Source organism: Ovis canadensis, chromosome 1 (assembly GCF_042477335.2).
Source record: "Ovis canadensis isolate MfBH-ARS-UI-01 breed Bighorn chromosome 1, ARS-UI_OviCan_v2, whole genome shotgun sequence".
NCBI lineage: Eukaryota > Metazoa > Chordata > Mammalia > Artiodactyla > Bovidae > Ovis > Ovis canadensis.
The window spans coordinates 201,785,430-201,808,020 of NC_091245.1; the positions used below are offsets into that span (position 1 = coordinate 201,785,430).

The 22,591-nt window shown below is 40.0% G+C and overlaps 1 protein-coding gene across 13 annotated transcripts in view; it reads right to left on the bottom strand.

Annotated features, from left to right (window-relative positions):
* Nucleotides 1–22,591, bottom strand: part of LPP (LIM domain containing preferred translocation partner in lipoma) — a 736,773-nt gene that overhangs the window by 115,297 nt on the left and 598,885 nt on the right. For all 13 annotated transcript variants that reach the window (XM_069557978.1, XM_069557960.1, XM_069558022.1 and 10 more), the window contains one exon: nucleotides 1,713–1,882. In XM_069557978.1, the coding sequence (XP_069414079.1) occupies nucleotides 1,713–1,882 (170 nt within the window). The remainder of the gene's footprint in view (nucleotides 1–1,712; nucleotides 1,883–22,591) is intronic.

Here is a 22,591-nt window from a genome sequence, read left to right on the forward strand (position 1 = left end):
TGGCCCTAGATCATTGTGAATGACAATCCACACTACTTTTTTACAGGGAATTTTGCAATTTTCTCTTTCAACAGAGATTTTTAACAGCGATATTTTAAACATTCTTATTTCTTAAAGATGTAGATTTTGTTCACTAGACCTTTCCTGATACGTAATTGTTCCTTCCAAATCAATGGGACATCACTGTTTGTATTTATATTCTGGATAAACTAAAGCCTTATTGTGTCTGCACTGAATATGAGACTAGTGTAAACCACTCAGCTCTGACACTAATAAAATGACATAAGTCATTTTCTTCCTCTCTGTATTCTCACTTCTAAAGAGAGGAGTTAGACAAATGATCTTTTTTTTTCCAGCTCCAACATTGTGTGGCACTATAATGATGCTATATGTGACTAAGTTGCCTTTAGGGAGGAAAATGAGATAAAATGGAACTGGAGAGATGCAAAACAATATTTCATCTTGCAAAATCTTAATCTCAAAGAGATTTCAGATCTGTGCTACAGATTCCAGGGCTGCAATGAGTTAGAGCTGTCAGATAATGGGAAAATCCCAATGAGGCCAGAAACTTCTGCAATAAACTTGAACCTCAGGGCTCTGCCAAGCTATGTATAGCTTCTAATACCTTGTACCCCAGGTTTCTCTTATGTTGAAATGCTGTGGGGGCTGAAGGCCAAATCATGCCTCTTGTGTGGGTTTGCAAAAAAGCACTACTTTTTCCACTGATAAGCATTCAACAGAGAGATAAAATCATGTAGAAGGATGGCAAGGAAATTTACTTTAGATTTTAAAAGTTTATGTTCATTTACCAAACTGCTCTATCAGAAGATAGCTTAATGTGTAGATTTAAGTAGCCTGGCAAACAGCTAAGATAATGGGCCAAGTATTTTATAGTCACTCAACTATGTTATTAAAACATAATTGTGAATTTAAGGAAAGGAAACAGCACAACTATTTTCCTCTAAGGTACTCTAAGATATCAATAGTTTATCTAATTGCATCACTGAAAATTTGCTAGGTATGACAGGCTAAGGGCTTCCCTGGTGGCTCAGTGGTAAAGAATTCACCTGCTAATGCAGGAGACATGGATTTGATTCCTGGGTCGGGAAGATCCCCTGGAGAAGGAAATGAGGAAATTGCAACCCACTCTAGTATTCATGCCTGGGAAAACTCATGGACAGAGGAGCCTGGTGGGGCTTCAGTCCATGGGGTCCCAAAAGAGTTGGATACAACTTAGAGGACTAAATAACAATGACAGGTAAGAGAAATTCTGGGTAGAAAGAAGCTGCTTCAATCATCCCAGGAGTTTGAAAGAGTACTTAAAATTCCCAAGGCCCTGCAACATGTTTCTCTACAAATATGACATCAAATATAGAGTGAGGCTTAATAATCAGAGGTGTGACTCTGCGACTTGGGAAACCTGATGCTTCAAGGGGGAACGTGTTAGCTTGTACATATATGCTTGTAAGCCCCAGGGTGCTGATCTTCCTGGCAGACCACTAACTGAATGGTAGCCCCAGCCAATGCACCTTTTGACCTCAAATGAACAGGGGACATAGGGATAAAAATTAAGATAAGCCAATCTATACACTAGCACAGTTTGAAATCTAATCAGAAGCAAAGACCCGAGGGCTACATTTGATCTGGAGTCGTCTATATTTTGTCATAGAAGTCATTCTAGTAAATTACCCAAGGACCGAATCTGAACTTACGATGTAGCAGGGCTCGCAGTAGGCTTTCTTCTCCACCGCGTAGAAGGGCTGCCCTCGGAGCTTGTTGTTACAGATGATGCAGGTGAAACAATCCACGTGGAAGACCTGATCCATGGCAGTGCATCCGGTCCCTTCCCCAACTACGTTTTCGCCACAGCGAGCACAGCGGCCTGGAAAAAAAAAGGGATTGACGGTAAAGAACACCTTCAGTTCTTCTGAAGAGGACACCATGGGCGACACAGTACAGCTGTCAAGTGAGCAGCAGCAACAGGGTCACCACCAATCCATCACCATCAAGCTCACAAGGACCACGGCAGCCGCCACGAGGCCAGCACCAAGGGGATCTTACAAACCAGCTGAGGAGCTGGCTCTCTTAGACGAGGCCTCACGGGAAGTGACCATGTAGAACGCAGGTCTTCTGATGGGGAGGCCAGCGCTCTGCCTCTGATCTCACACAGAAACATAAGAGGAACTCGACTAAGGATGGTGGGACTGGAAAGCATAGGATTCTTTCTCCTTGGGGCTACCAGTTAGACTGTGAGGAAACTGGGTCCAGACTCGAACTTCAGCTCCTTCTACAAAAGCCTGGGTTGCAAAGCCTCTGCATCCAGTCCTTAGTGACAGGCAGAATAAAAACAAAACTAGTCTCTTTTATTTCCAGACAGCACTGATTGTTTTTTCTCATACTGAGCTGGAATGCTTCCTCACTGTTACCCAATAGTCCCAGTTCTGTCTTTTAAGGCCTCAAGAAATACGTCTCATTTCTTACACTTGACACCCTTTAAGATATTACAACTCAGCGTCGCCTCTAAATCTGCTTACAGTTTGACTATCCCTTAATCCTGCCACAGTTCCACAGACTGTAGGGGTTCTGAGTCCCTCATGGTTGTGACTGTCATTGTCCAGCCCAGTGCTCTGTAAATTTTCAGCATAATACATTGATTCCTGGGGCTCCTGACCACATATGGACATCGTGTTTAGCTTGAAAAAAAACTGCATTAAGTTTTTAACTAGAACATTAAAATGTAATTTAAAAAAATTATGTCATTGAAAGGCATTGTGCTGGCTACAGTCTATATCCATAACTGACTTCATTTTGGAAATCTTAAGCCAGAGGCCACAGTCACATTCATTTTCCCCTTCTTATTCTTTATTTCTATGAAGGCAAAAAGTCTTAACAGGTTATTACAAGTTCATTGGAAATGTCAGTAAGAATCGACAGACTTTTACAAATAAGCTTTAGCAAACCTAGTGCTTTTCTTGGTGCTTTATATATATTAACTCACTTCATATTCACAATAACTTATATGGCAAGTACTATTGCTATCGTTTCCTTACAGATGAGGAAACTGGGTTACAAGAGTGGTTAACTGCCTTCTAACCCAAGCAGCCTAACTTCAGTGTTGATGGTCCTAACCACTCTGCTGTCTTGCCTCTGCTTAGTTCTGTGCATTAGGATTGCACACAGAGCTGACACTATGGATAAATCTCTTACTAAAGACTGCTTTCAGTGCTCCATCACATTGGATTGACTACCATTTAACACCTAAAAGGGATGGGGGTTAAATAGTTCAACTCAGGAGAAAAGAGGCAAAGGTGTTTCTAACTTCCTCTGGTTGCATTGGTCCTGGGAAGTGTTTCTTAATATATTTTGTTGCAGAATTTAAATATAGACCAAACTTTAGAACATTTTCCCTCTAAAGAACAGACCCAACTATAGAACATTTTCCTCCTAAAGAATAAGAAATATTAAATGCTGAAAAAAATGTCAAACTCTTCAGCGCTTGATATTTTTTTGAAGTCTTGATATCATATTCTTGATATTTGATACACTTTAATAAACTGTGTGGCTTGATTAACAAATTTATATCAAAGAGTGAACTTGTATCTGTTTTTATTATAAGATGTATAACCTTAGGAAAGTACTTTAAAATTTTATACTGTCATTCCCTTCAGTAACAAAGCTAGGACTACCATATGGCACCACTGTTGTGAATTCAGAAAAAAAAAAAAAAAACTCAACTGCTTTACTAGAAAGTTCACTATACTATGTTTGAAAAGGATGCTAAAAGTCTTGAGACTTTATGCCACTATCTGATAATATTTTATTACAAAGAACATACTGGAAATTGCAGGTGAATGGATCACCAGTGCATAAAATATAATTCAAAAAATTACATCATAATCACAGCTTTCAAAAATGTTTTTCTCAACTGCTTGTGCAAAGTAATCACATTCACTCCAGTGTATATAGATTCATTTCCAGTATTTATACTAGCATCGTGTTCACTAACACATGTTTAATATTTAGCTGAACTGATCTTTATGGTATTATCTTTATGACTCTTTTTTCCACTTTAAAAGAATCATTCAAATCACTGATCTAGTCTGGAAAAGTGAACAAATAGTGTAATAAAATAATAATAATCCTTTTAAAATGTAGACTTAGCAGCCACAGGAAAAAAATACTAATATGAAAATACTGTGAGCTGAATAGCACTGTTAGTGAACATCAGTTAAACACCACCAATCCACACAGGTTTCGTGGTACATATGCAATCATTAAGAACGTGATGATTCATTATGCCAGTCCAGGTTTGATATAGGATCCTTGGGGCTGGTGCACTGGGATGACCTGGAGGGATGGTACAGGGAGGGAGGTGGGAGGGGGGTTCAGGATGGGGAACATGTGTACGCCCGTTGTGGATTCATGTTGATGTGTGGCAGAACCAATACAATATTGTAAAGTAATTAGCCTCCAATTAAAATAAATAAATTTAAATTTTAAAAAAAGAATGTGATGATTCATTAAATCATATTGGATTCCTGTGAATATTATAATTTTACATTTTATATTCATTAAATGCAAATCAACAAAATAATTATTTACTACTCTTGCCTTTTGTAGACACCAAACTGGACTTCTTGATACTCCATCAGGGACTACCAGTGATCTGTAGACTACAGTTTGGAAAAAAATTTGTTCTGGTCAAATGTTATTGACTATTAGTCATGGTGGTTGATGAGGCAGGTAGAGGTAGCAATTATGATTCCAGAGCATGGTTGCCCAAAGTGTCAAGTCTGGAATCCAAAGGCCTGAGCTTACATGGTTTATAGAGAATTTGAGAGCTACCGATAAGGATCTAGGGGAAAATTTCAATCACTGATTAACGGGAAAGGTCAGAACAGAGCCCTGAAGGTCAGGATGAAGGTCAAATAAGCTTTGGAATTCTCACTGTATTTAACAGGCATTCCTTAAGCTATTCACTTTTTGTCCAGTTCTATAATCTTTATGCTGGAGAAGGAAATGACAACCCACTCCAGTATTCTTGCCTGGAGAATCCCATGGATAGAGGAACCTGGCAGGCTACAGTTCACAGGGTCACAAAGAGTTGGACATGACTGAAGTGACTTAGCACACAGCACAAAATCTATATGATACCAGGAAAGGAATTAGACCACGTCACTGCCTTTCACATTAATTGTGAGACTATATACATCCTACAATCACATGACAAAATGTGGTGTCATCTGAGAAAGTGCTTTGGAGACGTGGAAGGAACACTACACCTGAGAGGGCTCAGGAAAGGTTTTGTGGAGAAAGAGGCATTTAAGTCCAACCTTAAAGGATGGAATTGTGACAAGTAGGGATGGAAGAGAGAAAAACATTCGAGTTTTTCCACAAGAGGGGATGAGTGGCTAGGCTTCCTGGATCCAAAACCTCTGCAGTGGCTGGGTGGAAGAACAACAAGGTTTTGTCCTTTCAGCTATGAAAGCAGATGGACTGTGTTCACAAGGAACAGTCTTCTCCTTTATATTTTGGAGAATATTCTTCCAGAGTGGGTCAGGCTAATATGCTAGACCCAGACATGACCAGCACTGGTGCTTCCTGTACTTTTCCTATTCTTGGGAGAAATCGGGGACACCAGGCTGGAGGGCAGTCAGTCTGGCACCTTTAAAATCACAGGCACAGAAAGAGCGGAGAACAAAAATTAAAAATAGCACTACACATCAGCAGGACGCAAAAGGTGCCCGAATGTTCCCTTTTTGTATTAACAAAAATTTACAAACTATGCCTTTTATGGAGGCATTCACAATGGAAAGAAAGTTACTCTAGCATAGTTCATCCTTGCTCCTAGAGGGGCTGGTGCTGCACGTCATTAAAAGCATCCCATGATCTTGCTGCCAATCTTAGAGAGAAGTTTCTCAGTGCTTTTAAAGGAGAAAAACCAGGGGAATGGTACCAGACTTGGAGGCATCAGAGCATGAAGGAAACATAATTGATTAGGGGCCAATGGGAAGCTAAGGGTCAAGATCAGCCCCAAGGCTGGTGAGAGGAGCTTATTGGCAAAGCTCAGCATAGTAACCTAATGGCAGAGGGTTAGACAGCCTGGGGAGAATTTTGTCAGTGAATTGAGATGCCTGAACTAATGAAAAAGTGTCCCTGTATTTTTGTTTGTTGTACATATGGCTTTATATCGACCATGGAGCCAGTCGGAGATTCTTCCCACCGCTCCCCCTTCATCTCCCTTACCCCAGCAACTATCACAATCTCTGCAAAATCTCTGAAATGCTTCTTTTCCCTCTCATGTCTGCTGACCACATTGGGCGTATTATCTTTCATGGGCCATTGCAATGAATTCTTGATTGTTCTGCTTTCTCTGATTTACTCCCTCTTACAAATGTAAAGAGGGCTTCCCTGGTGGCTCAGTAACAAAGAATCTGCCTGCCAATCTAAGTTCGATCCCTGGACCACGAAGATCCACTGAAGAAGGAAATGGCAACACACTCCAGTATTCTTGCCTGGGAAATCCCATGGATAGGGGAGCCTGGTGGGCTATAGCCCATGGGATTGCTTAAGAGTCGAACATGACTTAGCAACTAAAAACAACAGGGAATGGGAAGGCTTTATGGTAGTCTTACCGCTTGAGCTCATTTGAAAAGACCCTGATGTTGGGAAAGATTAAAGGCAGGAAGAGAAGGAGATGACAGAGGATGAGATGGTTAGATGGCATCACTGACTCAATGGACATGAGTTTGGGTAAACTCCAGGAGTTGGTGATGGACAGGAAGGCCTGACGTGCTGGGGTTCATGGGGTTGCAAAGAGTTGGACGTGACTGAGTGACTGAACTGAACTGAACTGAACCACTTGAGCTAAGTCTAGAAGTTTAGTTTTTGAAAAAGTCACTTTAGGAATGGCATGGGTACAGAATGGCATTACAGGCAAATCTAGTTAAACTAGGGAGGTAAACTAGTGGGATTTGGGTTTTCCTTTTTAATGGTTTCAGCTTTCTCTTCTTGTCATGTGAATTTATTTCCTGCACAATATGAAAATACAATTTCATTTAAAAATGATGTCCTTGTGACAAGTACAGAATTAATAAAGTAGATCATAGACCACGTTATGCAAACCCTCCTTGTTTCCGAGGTGAGACTGAAAATATCCACAGTACTTTTGATAATTGGTACCATGGCAAAAGAAGTTAACATACTCCCAGACTGAAGCCTTATTCAGCATCAAATGTGTACTAGTACAGAGACTTGCCTGGCAGTCCATTGGTTAAGACTCCACTTCTACTTCCCGGGGTGAGGTTTTGATCCCGGGCCTGGAAACTATTAATAAGATACTGCATGCCATGTGGCACTCACAAAAAGAATAAATAAAAAATTACAAAAGAAAAAGTAAACTAGTATATTTATGCAGACATAAAGCCAGGTCACATTTGTCTTCATATCATCCTTGCTAACTGACTTAGAAATTTCAGGCATAAGCAAAATTAATATTCTATCTTTAAATATTATAATGAAACTCTATATGCCAACTGTGTGATGCATCGGCTTTCTTACTAAGTACCTTCTAAAATATATTCTGAACAAAGTCCTGTTCCAAAAGTTGAATCAGTAAGGTTATACCAGGGTAGTGAAATGATAGCAAGTTATTCCTAGAAGAAAGCTTGCTCCATTTTATCCTCTGTGTACCCACTGGAGTTATCTTCGTAAAGTACAGCTTCTGTTAAACCTATTCAGAAATGATCTTCCACTGAAGGTACAAAAAGATCATAGAACAAGTTTGCATTCTTCATGTGACAGGTCCATATGCCATTCACTGAAGGTTCTAGGATGATGGCACTTTCTATTCAGCACAGCTTTTACTTTATGGAGCCATGTAGTATTGATGCATGTAATAATAGACAACCTGTTTTTGTAAATTGCTTAAGTCCTAGGACAGTGATTCTCAACCTTGCTAGTATGTTGAAATAATCTGGAGAATTAAAAAACAAAACAAAACACTGATCTCTGGGTCCCAGCTCCAGAGGTTCTGATTTCCTTGGACTGAGTTGGGGTGTCTTAGGATTGGACTTTTTAAAAGCTCTCCAGGTGATTACAATGTTCAGGCAAGTCATGCTACTGTTCCAAGGGATGCATGTTTTTCTATTGCTCGTCAGGATAACAGCTGATAGCTATTGCCCGAAGACTTACTTCATCTGCATGCAAGACAGTTAGGGAACAGACTGTTAACCATGAGTTGGCTGAAAAAATTAGAGAATTTTCTGTGGCATCATAATATATCTTACTTTTCATGAACAACAGTAATTTCCCTAATGCTGTCTCTTTATGTCTTAGACTGAAGAGTTGTTAGTGGCTTTCCATCCATTGATAACATACATGAAGAGAATCAGCTAAGTTACCATAAAATAATTTGCCAGCATCAAGCCAGAGAAAGCAGTTCACATATATTAAATACAAGCCCACCTACAGAACAGGCTTCTTTTGTGCTGTAAATAAATTTAATATATGGCACTGCTATATGGCCTTGGAAAATACAAAACACACAATGTCAACAAAAAGCCATTTAAGGTGTGATATCACATTCCATACATCATACCTCAAACTGAGACTATTTTTTTGGACTCTACTCTTAAATAATGTGCCAATATCCAGTCTCCTATTGTCAGTGAATCCTGAAATCCTTATCATGTATTAAAAGCTGGGCTGAGGACACATCTAACTTTGTCACTGCTTGTGTGTAAATAATTATACTACTTCACTGTTATTGCTTAAATGGTCCTTGCAGAGACAGCTTGCAGATTCGATGGGCACCTGGATGGAGAGGAGAAGCAGAGGGCTGATGGCTCTTCTCTCTTTCTCTTCCCTGTTCTCTCTCTCATACACACACATGCATGGACAACACGAAAAGGAGCAATGACTATGATAGCACTAGAACCAGTGGTAAATACATAAAGCTTTTGGAAGGAGACACAATACAAAGCATTTTAGTACAAAATTAGAAGTTAAGCTAAGTAACAAGAAAACAAAATAGGTTCCCCAAATTCATCAGAAAGAATGGTTCAGGAATGGGTGAACAGAGGCCTGGGTAACAAATCTGATGAGATGGAGAACCTGGTGACTTACTAGTAAAAGTCATTACAAAGTCTAACCATGTGGTGATTTGTTTACAGATACCTATTTGCTTGGGCTTCCCTGGTAGCTCAGCTGGTAAAGAATCCACCTGCAATGCAGGAGACCCCGGTTCGACTCTTAGATTGGGAAGATCCACTGGAGAAGGGATAGGCTACCCACTTCAGTATTCCTGGGCTTCCCTGGTGGCTCAGCTGGTAAAAAAAATCTGCCTGTGATGTGGGAGACCTGGGTTCAATCCCTGGGTTCAGAAGATCCCCGGGAGAGGGGAAAGGCTACACACTCCAATATTCTGGCCTGGAGCATTCCATGGACTGTATAGTCCATGTGGTCGCTAAAGTCAGACACAACTGAGCAACTTTCACTTTCACATATTTGCTTAGGTTGGACCTTCAGGTAGGGAGGTAAATTGGGAGGGGGAATCCCACATAGGGCTGCAAAAACAAGCATGTTTCACTAAAATAAATATACCACTTCGCAAGGAAGCATAACAAAGACATAAAAGAAAACTACTGTATTTCATCCTCTGGGGCAGACACTGCATTAAATATTCTATATACATTATCTTACTTAGTGCCATCAACCTTTCTTTATTCTTATTTTATAGATAAGAAACCTGGGGTTAAGTCACTTGGTCGAAGTCTCAAAGGTAGAAATGAGGTGAGACTGGGATGGGAATCAGATCAGATTTCTAAAGCCCATCTTTTTAATCATCACATGGTTTTCTAGGAACACACTGCATTATGCAATCATATCTGTGATGTTTTCAGCATTGCTGAGGAGCAGGATCTATTCTCACTCTCAGGGAAAAAAAGGAAGCCAGTAGAGCATTACTTTTCCAATCCCTCAAGCCTCAGGAGAGCTTAGCATCAGGGTTGGCTACACATGCGGAAATCAGTACAGGTAAGGATCCTCCAGAGAAGAGCCTGAAATGTTGAACCTCAAACTCTGGCTCCCCACCAGGTACATTTTAAAAATAATACAGATGGCCATACTCCACTTAAACACATTCTGATTCATTTGGTCTGGAGTGGGGACTGATATAATGATGCTAATGTGCAGACAGGTTGGGGACCTTTGTCCTAAAGGAAACCACGTGTTCATGTGTTCCACAAAGCGGAGTTTATCCAGAGTATTCTTAGAAAGTGGTGAGGTTTGGGACCAAAGTCCTGGCCCTCAGGAGCTACATCCTAGGAAACTGCAGAGGGAGTGAGTTGGCCACCAGCCACCCTGGTTCTGCTGCTGCTGCTGCTGCTAAGTCGCTTCAGTCGTGTCCGACTCTGTGCGACCCCTTAGACGGCAGCCCACCAGGCTCCCTCATCCCTGGGATTCTCCAGGCAAGAACACTGGAGTGGGTTGCCAGTTCCTTCTCCAATGCATGAAAGTGAAAAGTGAAAGTGAAGTCGCTCAGTCATGTGCGACTCCTGGCGGCCCCATGGACTGCAGCCCACCAGGCTCCTCCACCCATGGGGTTCTCCAGGCCAGAGTCCTGGAGCGGGGTGCCATGGCCTCCCCCGACCCTGGTTCTAACCTTCACTAAACTAATACGCACAGGCACTGCGGTAAGGACAATCACGTTCTGACAACAACTTCCAGTCTCAGGAGGAGAAGCACAAACACAAAGGAAAACCAGGCAACACAACAGAAGCAAAACAAAAAACAACACTGCTTTGCAATTTGGGATACAATACCTGGTGCCCTTTGAACAAAATTAGGTATTCCATGGTATAAAGGCAATCAGACAGAACTGCAAGTCTTGCCTTGTTACTCACTAGCTAGCTGTGGGAGCCTAAACAAGTTTCCTGAATTCTCTGAGCCTGAAGTCCCTTATTTTTAAAATAAGCAGTTGTGTCATCTATCCAGTTATTCTTTCAACCCGTCAACAGATATACTTATTGAGTTGCTATTGTGTTCTAAGTCCTGTGACAGTGGTTACCTTTACTCAGCCTCTATAAAAAGGAATGGATAAACAACAAGGTCCTATTGTATAGCACAGAGAACTGTACTTAGCATCCTATGATAAACCATGATGGGAAAGAATGCAATATATACACGAATATACTATAAATATGTGTGTGTTTATGTGTGTGCGTGTGTGTGTATATATATATAGAGAGAGAGATAACTGAATCATTGTTGTACAGCAGAAATTAACACAACATTGGAAATCAACTATACTTCAATTAAACAAATTTTTTAAAAAGGCCATGACAATGACTGCCTTGACTATCTGGTCACCAAGTTCAATGACAGGAACAGCTACAAAGTGCCGAGTACAGGCCTTGCTTCTTTCTCCCTCCAACTACAGGAGGCAGAGAACAACTTAAAATGAAGAGGACCAGAGGTGGATGCTCTGAATCCTCCTCTGAAGATAGTGGTCCACGTGAGGGTAAGAGACAGTTGCATCTGTGAGGCAGTTATAAGATGTTTACCAGTGTGGTACTAGTATAATTTAGTGCTAGAAATTCAATCCCAAACTTGAAAAAGTTTGTGGACCCCAGAATGATGATAATCGTCAAGATTTATTCAGCACTTATTTGCCAAGCACTGTTTTAAGGCTTTAAATATTTTATCTCAAGTAATCCTTCCAACACCCTCATGATATGCTGCTGCTGCTGCTGCCAAGTTGCTTCAGTCGTGTTCGACTCTGTGCGACCCCCAGAGATGGCAGGCCACCAGGCTCCCCCGTCCCTGGGATTCTCCAGGCAAGAACACTGGAGTGGGTTGCCATTTCCTTCTCCAATGCGTGAAAGTGAAAAGTGAAAGTGAAGTCACTCAGTCGTGTCCGACTCTTAGCGACCCCATGGACTGCAACCTACCAGGCTCCTCCATCCATGGGATTTTCCAGGCAAGAGTACTGGAGTGGGGTGCCATTGCCTTCTCCACTCATGATATAGGTCCTCCCATTATGTTCATTAGAGTATAAGAGATGGCAGCCTAGGGCGATAAGGTAACTTGCCCTAGGCCACAGAGCTAACTGTTGAATCTGGAACTGGGACTCAGTCAGTCTGGACTTAAAACCCACTAAACTCCTCTTCTAACCTGGCTTTTGGCTTTAGAATTTGAAAATTCTGGCCTGGCAGATGTAAGCTTGCATAATCCTTACAAAATTCCTAATAGGAATATTAGTATCTATTTTGGCTAAGGCATTATTTCAAGTTAATTGTTACACATAGGCATTTTCATAGTCTGATTCTTAATTTTAATCTGTTGTTCTATATTTAAAATTCATTTCATGAATGATCTGTTAACAGGAAAAAAAATCAATGTTTATTAGTACAGTGAAAAAGCTGTGACTGCAATGATTATTTTTGACTTAAGATTAAAATGTGCTGTATGGTATCTATCATGAAAATTTGCCTTTCCCTCAGGCTCTACTCAACGCTAAAAAACCTTTAAGTGTGCCATGTTACTTTGTAGTTTTATAGGTGGAAAATCTCCACATGAATTTTTGGTTATTTAAGAGCAAATCTACCATTGAGTGTTCCTGAAGCTACTGTATTTCAATATCTAACAACAGCCATAATATTCTCTTTACAATATTATTAAATAACAAGTACTCCTTATATTTATATATGGGTTTATAATTGTAAATGTACTTTCTCATTCAGTGCTACCAAAAAGAGCAAAATGAACCCTATAATTAAAGCTCTTTCTTTTAGATTTTCAGTATATGAAGACTGAAAGAAATCCTGCAAGCTCACATAAAACTTCTTCATTTCCATGTTCTTATTTGAAGCTTGTAATAACTAAAGGCCAGAGAAGACAATTATCTTCTTTTAACAAGTTAACCTAGGAATGATGTTGTGTATAACTTGACAGGTAGATAACAGAGCTGGAATTTAACCCCACTTCATCTAACCCCAAGTCCTAGTAATCTTGCTGGACCACATAACCTGCAAGCCTGGTGATGGGCCTAGAGATGGGTGATATTTTCACCTGATACTATGTCCCAGGAAAGCCATTCAGTCTTACTTGGGGGTTTTAGATTTTCTACTTAGTGCTAAAATGATCATTATACATTGTTAAAGGATTTTAAAAATCCTAAAATGCAATAGTACATGAAAACTTAGAAACCATTCAGTCCAACCTCATTTGCAGATGAAAAAGCAAAGGCTCAGACAGAGAGAGTGCCTTGATTAAGAGCCTACAGCAAATCAACAGCAAAGGTGAGAGCTGAATCCAGGCCTTCAGGCTCTCAGCACAGTGCACTTGTTGTTTATTGTTGTTTAGTCGCTGTCCTGTCCATTCTTTGTGACCCCATGGACTCTAGCCCTCCAGGCTTCACTGTCCATGGGAATTCTCCAGGAAAGAATACTGGAGTGGGTAACCATTTCCTTTTCCAAGAGATCTTAACCCAGGAACTGAACCTGAGTCTCCTGCATTGGCAGGTGGATTCTTTACCATCGAGCTACCAGGGAACATGCACTTATATTGCGTGAAATTATTTCCCAGTGGCTGCATCAAACATTAACTTCTTTCCACTAAAAGGTGCTGTGGCCTGAGCATAAGGTAAAGTTTCATTGTAAATAAAATATGGTGTCCACGAGGATGACTCCTACGTGATTCCAGAACAAGGGTAACGCCATTACCCTCTGAACCAGCACAACCACTTGACTTCTGTCTGAAACACCTGTTATACTTTGGATTTGCACATCTAAATGCTCTGAAACTGGGAAAAAAAAAAAAAAGCAGCAGCAAGATGTGGGTGCTAGGTTCTGCTGAGGTACCATTTGGTAAAAGAAGGTCAGTTTCTGGTTCCTGTTTAAACAAAGCTGGTCTGAATCTATCTGTCCACTGGAGTTAATGTATTCAATAGTCACTTGATTGGCTTCCACTTTTATTTTATTTGTTAATATTAGGCTAAAAACCATTTGAGTGAAATAAGTAGCAGGTTTGTGGTCAGAACTGAGTTCTAGTCCTGGTTCTACTATATATATATATACATCTGTGACTTTGGGCAAACAACTCAGTGACTCAAAGGGTTACTGGGAGGGATATATATATATATATATATATATATATATATATATATATATAATATAAAGCTATAAGTGCAAACAAAATGTAATGAATTCCTTCAAACTATATCACTATAAAAGAAATTTTGTTATAAATATTAATGCAAATCACATGCACAATATAGCATAAAATATTTATATATCTGGAGCTTGTATCCGGGGATCATATTTTGAGGAATTCCTATGCAAAACTACAAGATGGAATGCAGTATTGGATGTGAGTAGATAGATTTTGAGGAGCTAAGCTTCTTGGAAATGCTGGCTGTGCCATTATTTTCCCAGTGGAGCGGGCAGAGGGATGCCATGAATATTTGACACATGATGCTACATCAGAGCTCAGAGGGAGACCAAGGCACTAAGTCTTAGATCTTTAGGCCATTTTTGCCCTTGCGTGTCTGTGAAATCCTTGTTGCTACACTGCAGTAGGCATGGATTCCATCTCTAGCACTTGCATAGCAACACTGAGCTCTCTGGGCACTGAAGTGATGTCTTAGGAACAGATACTAACACATGTATGCATGCACACAGTATGTGAAAGCACGCAAGATTGAAAGTGATTAGTGCATTACTCTTAGGTAATACTTCCCACTGAGATTACGCTCCTGGAAAAATTCCTCTGTCTCAAACAGCTTGCACAATTGTCTGCTAACACTTGCCCAAAATGTTTGGGATAAAAATGGTGTCAAATTTAAGGAAACACACTTCTCAACTTTCTTTGTTAACATCTGAATAAAACATGAGAAGGTTCCTACTTTACTCCTCTCCTCTTTCATTCAGAGAACAAGTCTCTTCACAACCTTGCTTGGTGTGAGAGAAGAAATAGTCACCCTCCTTTGCCACCTTCAAAATGGCACAATCACTGGGTTTAAAGGTAGAAAAGCTTAAATTCCATCCTAATAAATCCCACTGGTTATCGTCATGTCTGAGGTGCAGTGCAATATTTTATAAAAAGAACAAAGCAAGAAATCACATATCTATCTGGTAGAAGCTTGTGGCCCTGTGAGATCATGGAACAGCAGTACAAGAAAGGCACAGAAAGTTCTCCAGGAAGGATTTGGTGGGGACTGAAAGAACACGTTGATATGAGAGTCTGAGTAATACTGGAACATTTCCTTAATGTACCTGGCCAAGGCATATATTGAATACTTTCTAGCTCTTGCTATAAAATGAATACACTGAATCAAGTGATTTGAAGTGTTTTTCTAAGCACCTTCCTAGTCTTCAGTTTTTCATTCTAAGATGAATTTTATAAGGTGAATATGAAAATTGAAATTAGATTAAGTCTGCCTGAGGGTAAGGAGAAGAAGCTCAATGATAATATTTCAAGATGATACCTTTTCAAGACCCCAAATTTGTTGAAAAACTATAAAAGCTATAAACAAACAAAATATAAGAAAACCAGGCAATAGGCATGTTCTGTTTATGTCAGCAGAATATTTCTGGGTGATTCCTCTTGTGATAATGTAGTTTCCATTTTTAGATTATCATATTCAGTAAACTCTTAATTTTTATGGAATAACTAATACCCAAGCATCTAATATCTAGTGAGATAAGTTAAGGGCTCTCCCTTAGCAAGGCGAGTATAGGGAGATCCAGGACACCAAGTAAATCCACAGAAACTGCACAAAACCAGATAAGCTCAGTCGTGGGTTCTTGCATCAGCTCCTGTTTATGTACTTTCATTTGTAGTTCTATCTCGGGCAAGAGATACCACACAAGGGGAGTGCAAAGTTGAAGGTCTTTAGCAAAAATTTGGACTGTCAACCCAGCTTGGCATTATCAGCATTCTGTTAAGTTCAAAGAAGTTACAACAAATACAGCTTGCTTTATTTCTGAAACAAAACTGCACATATTTGTGGCCATAATATGAATTAACCTGTAGATTGCTCCTTTCGTCTATCCAGTGTGTTTTTCTTCCCCCTGTTACAACATGTTGGGGTTATTTTTTCCCATCTGGAATATTCTCAAACTGTTCTCTTAGAAGCATTAGAGAGAAAGAACAGTGTATGAAAAGACTGGAGAGACTGACTTCTACAATAAGATTAGAGAAGCTATATATGTAAATATGACGAGGCTAAAGGATGACTGAGGAGTGCCATGATGGTGGTCTATAAATATTTGAAAGGTGTAAATGCTGAGGAATAATTTAGCTTGGTCCAGGTGGTACAATTGGAAGTGATGGTATATCTTAAAGACAGGGAAGATCTCTGTTAAAGAAAAACATTAAAATAAGTTGTTGTCCATGGGATACAGTGAAACTGGAACAGAAAAGCAGTTGAAAAACATTAGCATAAAAGTCATCTGAGTTAAATTCGCCCATTCCAGGCCATTTTAGTTCACAGACTCCTAAAATGCTGATGTTCACTTTTGCCATCTCCTGTTTGACCACTTCCAATTTACCTTGATTCATGGACCTAACATTCCAGGTTTCTATGCAATATTGCTCTTTACTGGATCGGACTTAACTTCCATCACCAGTCACCTCCACAACTGGGCGTTGTTTTTGCTTTGGGTCTGTCTCTTCATTCTTTCTGGAGTTATTTCTCCACTCTTCTCTACTCTTCTGGAACACGTGAATTTAACTCATATGACCATTATATCTACTACTGTGGGCAAGAATCCCTTAGAAGAAATGGAGTAGCCCTCACAGTCAACAAAAGAGTCTGAAATGTAGTTCTTGAGTGCCATCTCAAAAAACAACAAAATGATCTCTGATCATTTCCAAGGCAAATGCTACAACCAGTAATGATGAAGAAGCTGAAGATGAATGTTTCTATGAAGACCTTACAATACCTTATAGAAGTAATACCCCCCAAAAATGTCCTTTTCACTACAGGGGACTGGAATGCAAACTAGGAAGTCAAGAGATACCTGGAATAATAGGCCAATTTAGCCTTGGACTACAAAAAGAAGCAGGGCAAAGGCTAACAGAGTTTTGCCAGGAGAACACACTGGTCATAGGAAACACCTTCTTCCAACAACACAAGAGAAGACTCTACACATGGACATCAACAGATGGCCAACACCAAAATCAGACTGATTATATTCTTTGCAGCCAAAGATGGAGAAGCTCTATACAGTCAGCAAAAATAAGACTGGGAGTGGACTGTGGCTCAGATCATGAACTCCTTATTGCCAAATTCAGACTTAAGTTGAGGAAAGTAGGGAAAACCACTAGACCATTCACGTATGACCTAAATCAAATCCCTTATGATTATACAGTGGAAGTGAGAAATAGATTCAAGGGATTAGATCTGATAGACAGAGTGCCTGAAGAGCTATGGAAGGAGGTTTGTTACATTGTACAGGAGGCAGTGATCAAGACCATCCCCAGGAAAAAGAAATGCAAAAAGGCAAAATGGTTGTCTGAGGAGGCCTTACAAATAGCTGAAAAAGAAGATAAGTGAAAGGAAAAGGAGAAAAGGAAAGATATACCCATATGAATGCAGAGTTCCAAAGAATAGCAAGGAGAGAATAGCAAGAATAGCAATCTATGCAAAGAAATAGAGGAAAACAACAGAATGGGAAAGACTAGAGATCTCTTCAAGAAAATTAGAGACACCAAGGAAACATTTCATGCAAAGATGGGCTCAATAAGGACAGAGATGGTATGGACCTAACAGAAGCAGAAGATATTAAAAAGAGGTGCCAAGAATACACAGAAGAGCTATACTAAAAAGATCTTCATGACCCAGACAACCACAACGATGTGATCACTCACCTAGAGCCAGACATCTTGAAATGCAAAGTCAAGCGGGCCGTAGGAAGGATCGCTACGAACAAAGCTAGTGGAGCTTTGTGGAATTCCAGTTGAGCATTTTCAAATCCTAAAAGATGATGCTGTGAAAGTGCTGCACTCAATATGCCAGCAAACATGGAAACTCAGCAGTGGCCACAGGACTGGAAAAGGTCAGTTTTCATTCCAATCCCAAAGAAAGGCAATGCCAAAGAATGTTCGAACTACCACACAATTGCACTTATCTCACACGCTAGCAAAGAAATGCTCAAAATTCTACAAGCCAGGCTTCAATAATACATGAACCATGAACTTCCAAATGTTCAAGCTGGATTTAGAAAAGGCAGAGGAACCAGAGAACAAATTGCCAACATCCGTTGGATCATCAAAAAAGCAAGAGAGTTCAAATAAACACATCTATTTCTGCTTTATTGACTATGCCAAAGCCTTTGACTATGTGGATCACAACAAGCTGCTGAAAATTCTTAAAGAGATGGAATACCAGACCACCTTACCTGCCTCCTGAGAAATCTGTATGAAGGTCAGGAAGCAAAAGTTAGAACCAGACGTGGAACAACAGACTGGTTCCAAATCGGGAAAGGAGTACGTCAAGGCTGTATATTGTCACCTTGCTTATTTAACTTACATGCAGAGTATATCATGCGAAATGCCATGCTAGATGAAGCACAAGCTGGAATCAAGATTGCCGGGAGAAATATTAACCTCAGAAATGCAGATGACACCACCCTTATGGCAGAAAGTGAAGAACTAAAGAGCCTCTTCATGAAAGTAAAAGAGGAGAGTGAAAAAGCTGGCTTAAAACTCAACATTCAGAAAACTAAGATCATGGTATCAAGTCCCATCACTTCAAGGCAAATAGATGGGGAAACAGTGGAAACAGTGGCAGACTTCATTTTCTTGGGCTCCAAAATCACTGTGGATGGTGACTGCAGCCATGAAATTAAGTGATACATGCTCCCTGGAAGAAAAGTTATGACCATCCTAGACAGCATATTAAAAAGCAGAGACATTACTTTGCCAACAAAGCTTTGTCCAGTCAAAGCTATTTTTTCTAGTAGTCATGGATGTGACTCACATCTATGGATGTGAGAGTTGGTCCATAAAGAAAACTGAGTGTCCAAGAATTGATGCTTTTGAACTGTGGTGTTGGAGAAGACTCTTGAGTCCCTTCGACTGCAAGGAGATCCAACCAGTCTATCCTAAAGGAAATCAGTCCTGAATATTCATTGAAAGGATTGATGTTAAAGCTGAAACTCCGATACTGTGGCCACCTGATGCAACGAATTGAATTATTTGAAAAGACCCTGATGCTGGGTAAGATTGAAGGCAGGAGGAGAAGGGGACAGCAGAGGATGAGATGGTTGGATGGCATCACTGACTTGACGGACATGAGTTTGAGCAAGCTTCGGGATTTGGTAATGGACAGGGAAGCCTGGTGTACTGCAGTCCATGGGGTCACAAAGAGTCGGACACGACTGAGTGACTGAATTGAACTGAACTGACTGAGCATAAAAGTCAGAAGACATGCGCTTATGGCTTGGCTTTACCATACACACACAGCTATGTGACCTTAGGTCATTTAAACACCATGGGCCTCACCACATTTACCTGTTCCAAAAATTAAAGTATGAACCAGATTAGAGATATTTGAAGTGTGCTCCAAAGAACCTTTAGCGTTCTGGGGATTCAGCTATGTGGGATCATTAGAACAGGAAGAAGAGTGGAAGGGAGAGATGAGGACCTGAGCCCCTTGATCAGTTTCATCTATATACAGTGAACTTCCTCAGAAGAATTTTTCTGGAATTTCGCAAGTTAAAAAAAAGAAAAAAAGTTTGCACGAGAAGTTTGCCGATTTATAAAGTTTGAGAAAAGTATTAGAGATCAGTTTGAGACCCATTCCTGTCTCAAAGTCACTTTAGAAGGCAGAAGACTCAATAAAAAAATTATGCTTTCACAAAATGATTATTGAGCACCTACTGTGGGCCAACTTTGCTGGTAAAACAGTTAGGCAGATCTGCCCTTGTGGAAGTCATATTCCAAATGTAATTTTTAATATAGCATTGCCAAAAATTCATAGATGAATAGAGGTTTAACTCATTTAATTCCATGTAAGACTGAAAATAATTCAACATTTATTGAGCACTTACTATCAAATCTTTAAGATTTATGATAGATAGTACAGAAGGTAAACATTCAAAATCAGCAGCTATTGAGCACACACTGTATGTCAGGCACTGTGACAAGTCAGCCATCTTCAGTTTCCACCCCAGGGCCTTCTCAGTTGCATGCCTTGTGCATAAGCAGTGAACGCTGTCAGGAGCACAGCCTGACTCCTGCTCCAACCTGCTACCATAGTCAGCGGGACTTGGTCTTAAACCTGCTCATACCTTTTGACCTTGTTATTGCCATTAAATTATCTAATTAAATATTATGTAGGTTACAAAAACATGAAAATGTTTTAGTTTTTAAAAATAACATCTAAACGGAATGTTTTGAGAAAGTTCCATAGAGACATTTCACTTAGGGGGAAAAAAAAAAGTTCAGTACGGTGTGGATAAGTAACTTTAAAATATAGCGAAAACAGCTTAAAAACTGTAAAGCATTTTGGATTCACACTTTCACAAGTTTATTCAAATTCTTGCTCTCCTTTAAAGAAACCCAAATTGGAGGTTGTAGAGGACCCGTGATGACATTTGTAAGGCCTCCTCAGACAGCCATGTTGCCTTTTTTGCATTTCTTTTTCTTGAGGATGGTCTTGATCTCTGTCTCCTGTACAATGTCATGAACCTCTGTCCATAGTTCATCAGGTACTCTATCAGATCTAGTCCCTTAAATCTATTTCTCACTTCCACTGTATAATCGTAAGGGATTTGATTTAGGTCATACGTGAATGGTCTAGTGGTTTTCCCTACTTTCTTCAATTTAAGTCTGAATTTGGTGATAAGGAGTTCATGATCTGAGCCACAGTCAGATCCCAGTGTTGTTTTTGCTGACTGTATAGAGATTCTCCATCTTTGACTGCAAAGTATATAATCAATCTGATTTCAGTGTTGACCATCTGGTGATGCCCATGTGTAGAGTCTTCTCTTGTGTTGTTGGAAGAGGGTATTTGCTATGACCAGTGCATTCTCCTGGCGAAACTCTATTAGCCTTTGCTCTGCTTCATTCTATGGATCACTGAAAAAGCAAGAGAATTCCAGAAAAACATCTATTTCTGCTTTATTGACAATGCCAAAGCCTTTGACTGTGTGGATCACAATAAACTGGAAAATTCTTCAAGAGATGGGAATACCAGACCACCTGACCTGCCTCCTGAGAAATCTGTATGCAGATCAGGAAACAAGTTAGAACTGGACATGGAACAACAGACTGGCTCCAAATTGGGAAAGGAGTATGTCAAGGCTGTATAGAGTACATCATAAGAAACACGGGGCTGGACGAAGCACAAGCTGGAATCAAGATTGCCAGGAGAAATATCAATAACCTCAGATACACAGATGACATCACTTTTATGGCAGAAAGTGAAGAACTTAACAGCCTCTTGATGAAAGTGAAGAGGAGAGTGAAAAAGTTGGCTTAAAGCTCAACATTCAGAAAACTAAGATCATGGCATGTGGTCCTATCACTTCATGGCAAGTAGATGGGGAAACAGTGAAAACAGTGGCTGACTTTATTTTTCTGGGCTCCAAAATCACTGCAGATGGTGACTGCAGTCATGAAATTAAAAGACGCTTACTCCTTGGAAGGAAAGTTATGACCAACCTAGATAGAATATTAAAAAACGGAGACATGACTTTGCCAACAAAGGTCTGTCTCATTAAGTCTATGATTTTTCCAGTAGTTAGGTATGGATGTGAGAGTTGGACTATAAAGAAAGCTGAGCACCAAAGAACTGATGCATTTGAACTGTGGTGTTGGAGAAGACTCTTGAGAATCCCTTGGACTGCACGGAGATCCAACCAGTCCATCCTAAAGAGATCAGTCCTGAGTGTTCATTGTAAGGACTGATGTTGAGGTTGTAACTCCAATACTTTGGCCACCTGATGTGGAGAGCTGACTCATTTGAAAACACCCTGATGCTGGGAAAGATTGAAGGCAGAAGGAGAAGAGGATGACAGAGGATGAGATGGTTGGGTGGCATCACCGGCTCAATGGATATGAGTTTGAATAAACTCCAGGAGTTGGTGATGGACAAGGAGGCATGGCATGCTGTGGTCCATGGGGTCATGAAGTGTCAGACATGACTGAGAGATTGAACTGACTGAACTGACATGATGACATTATGAACAAGGACCTATCAGACACAAAGCCAACATGTCTCATTCAAATATGTCTTGTCTGTATTTTTAAAAAGGTGAAAAATGTTCTTTGTTACACATTAAAATAAACTTTATTGAGGTATGATTTACATGTAATAAATGAACCCATTTTAAATGTGCATTTTGAAAAATTTTAGGAAATTCATAGGGCTGCAACTACCACCATAATCAAGTCTTAAATATTTCCATTACCCCATAAGTTTCCCTTGTGTTCCATAGAGTTAATCCTCTCCCTTAACTTCAGAAAACCATTTACTGTTCTCTGTAGATTAAACTTGCCTTTTCTATGATTTCATAGAATCTGATTTATATAGTAGACACTTTTGGGGGGCAGTGAGAGGTCTGGCTTATTTCACTCGGCA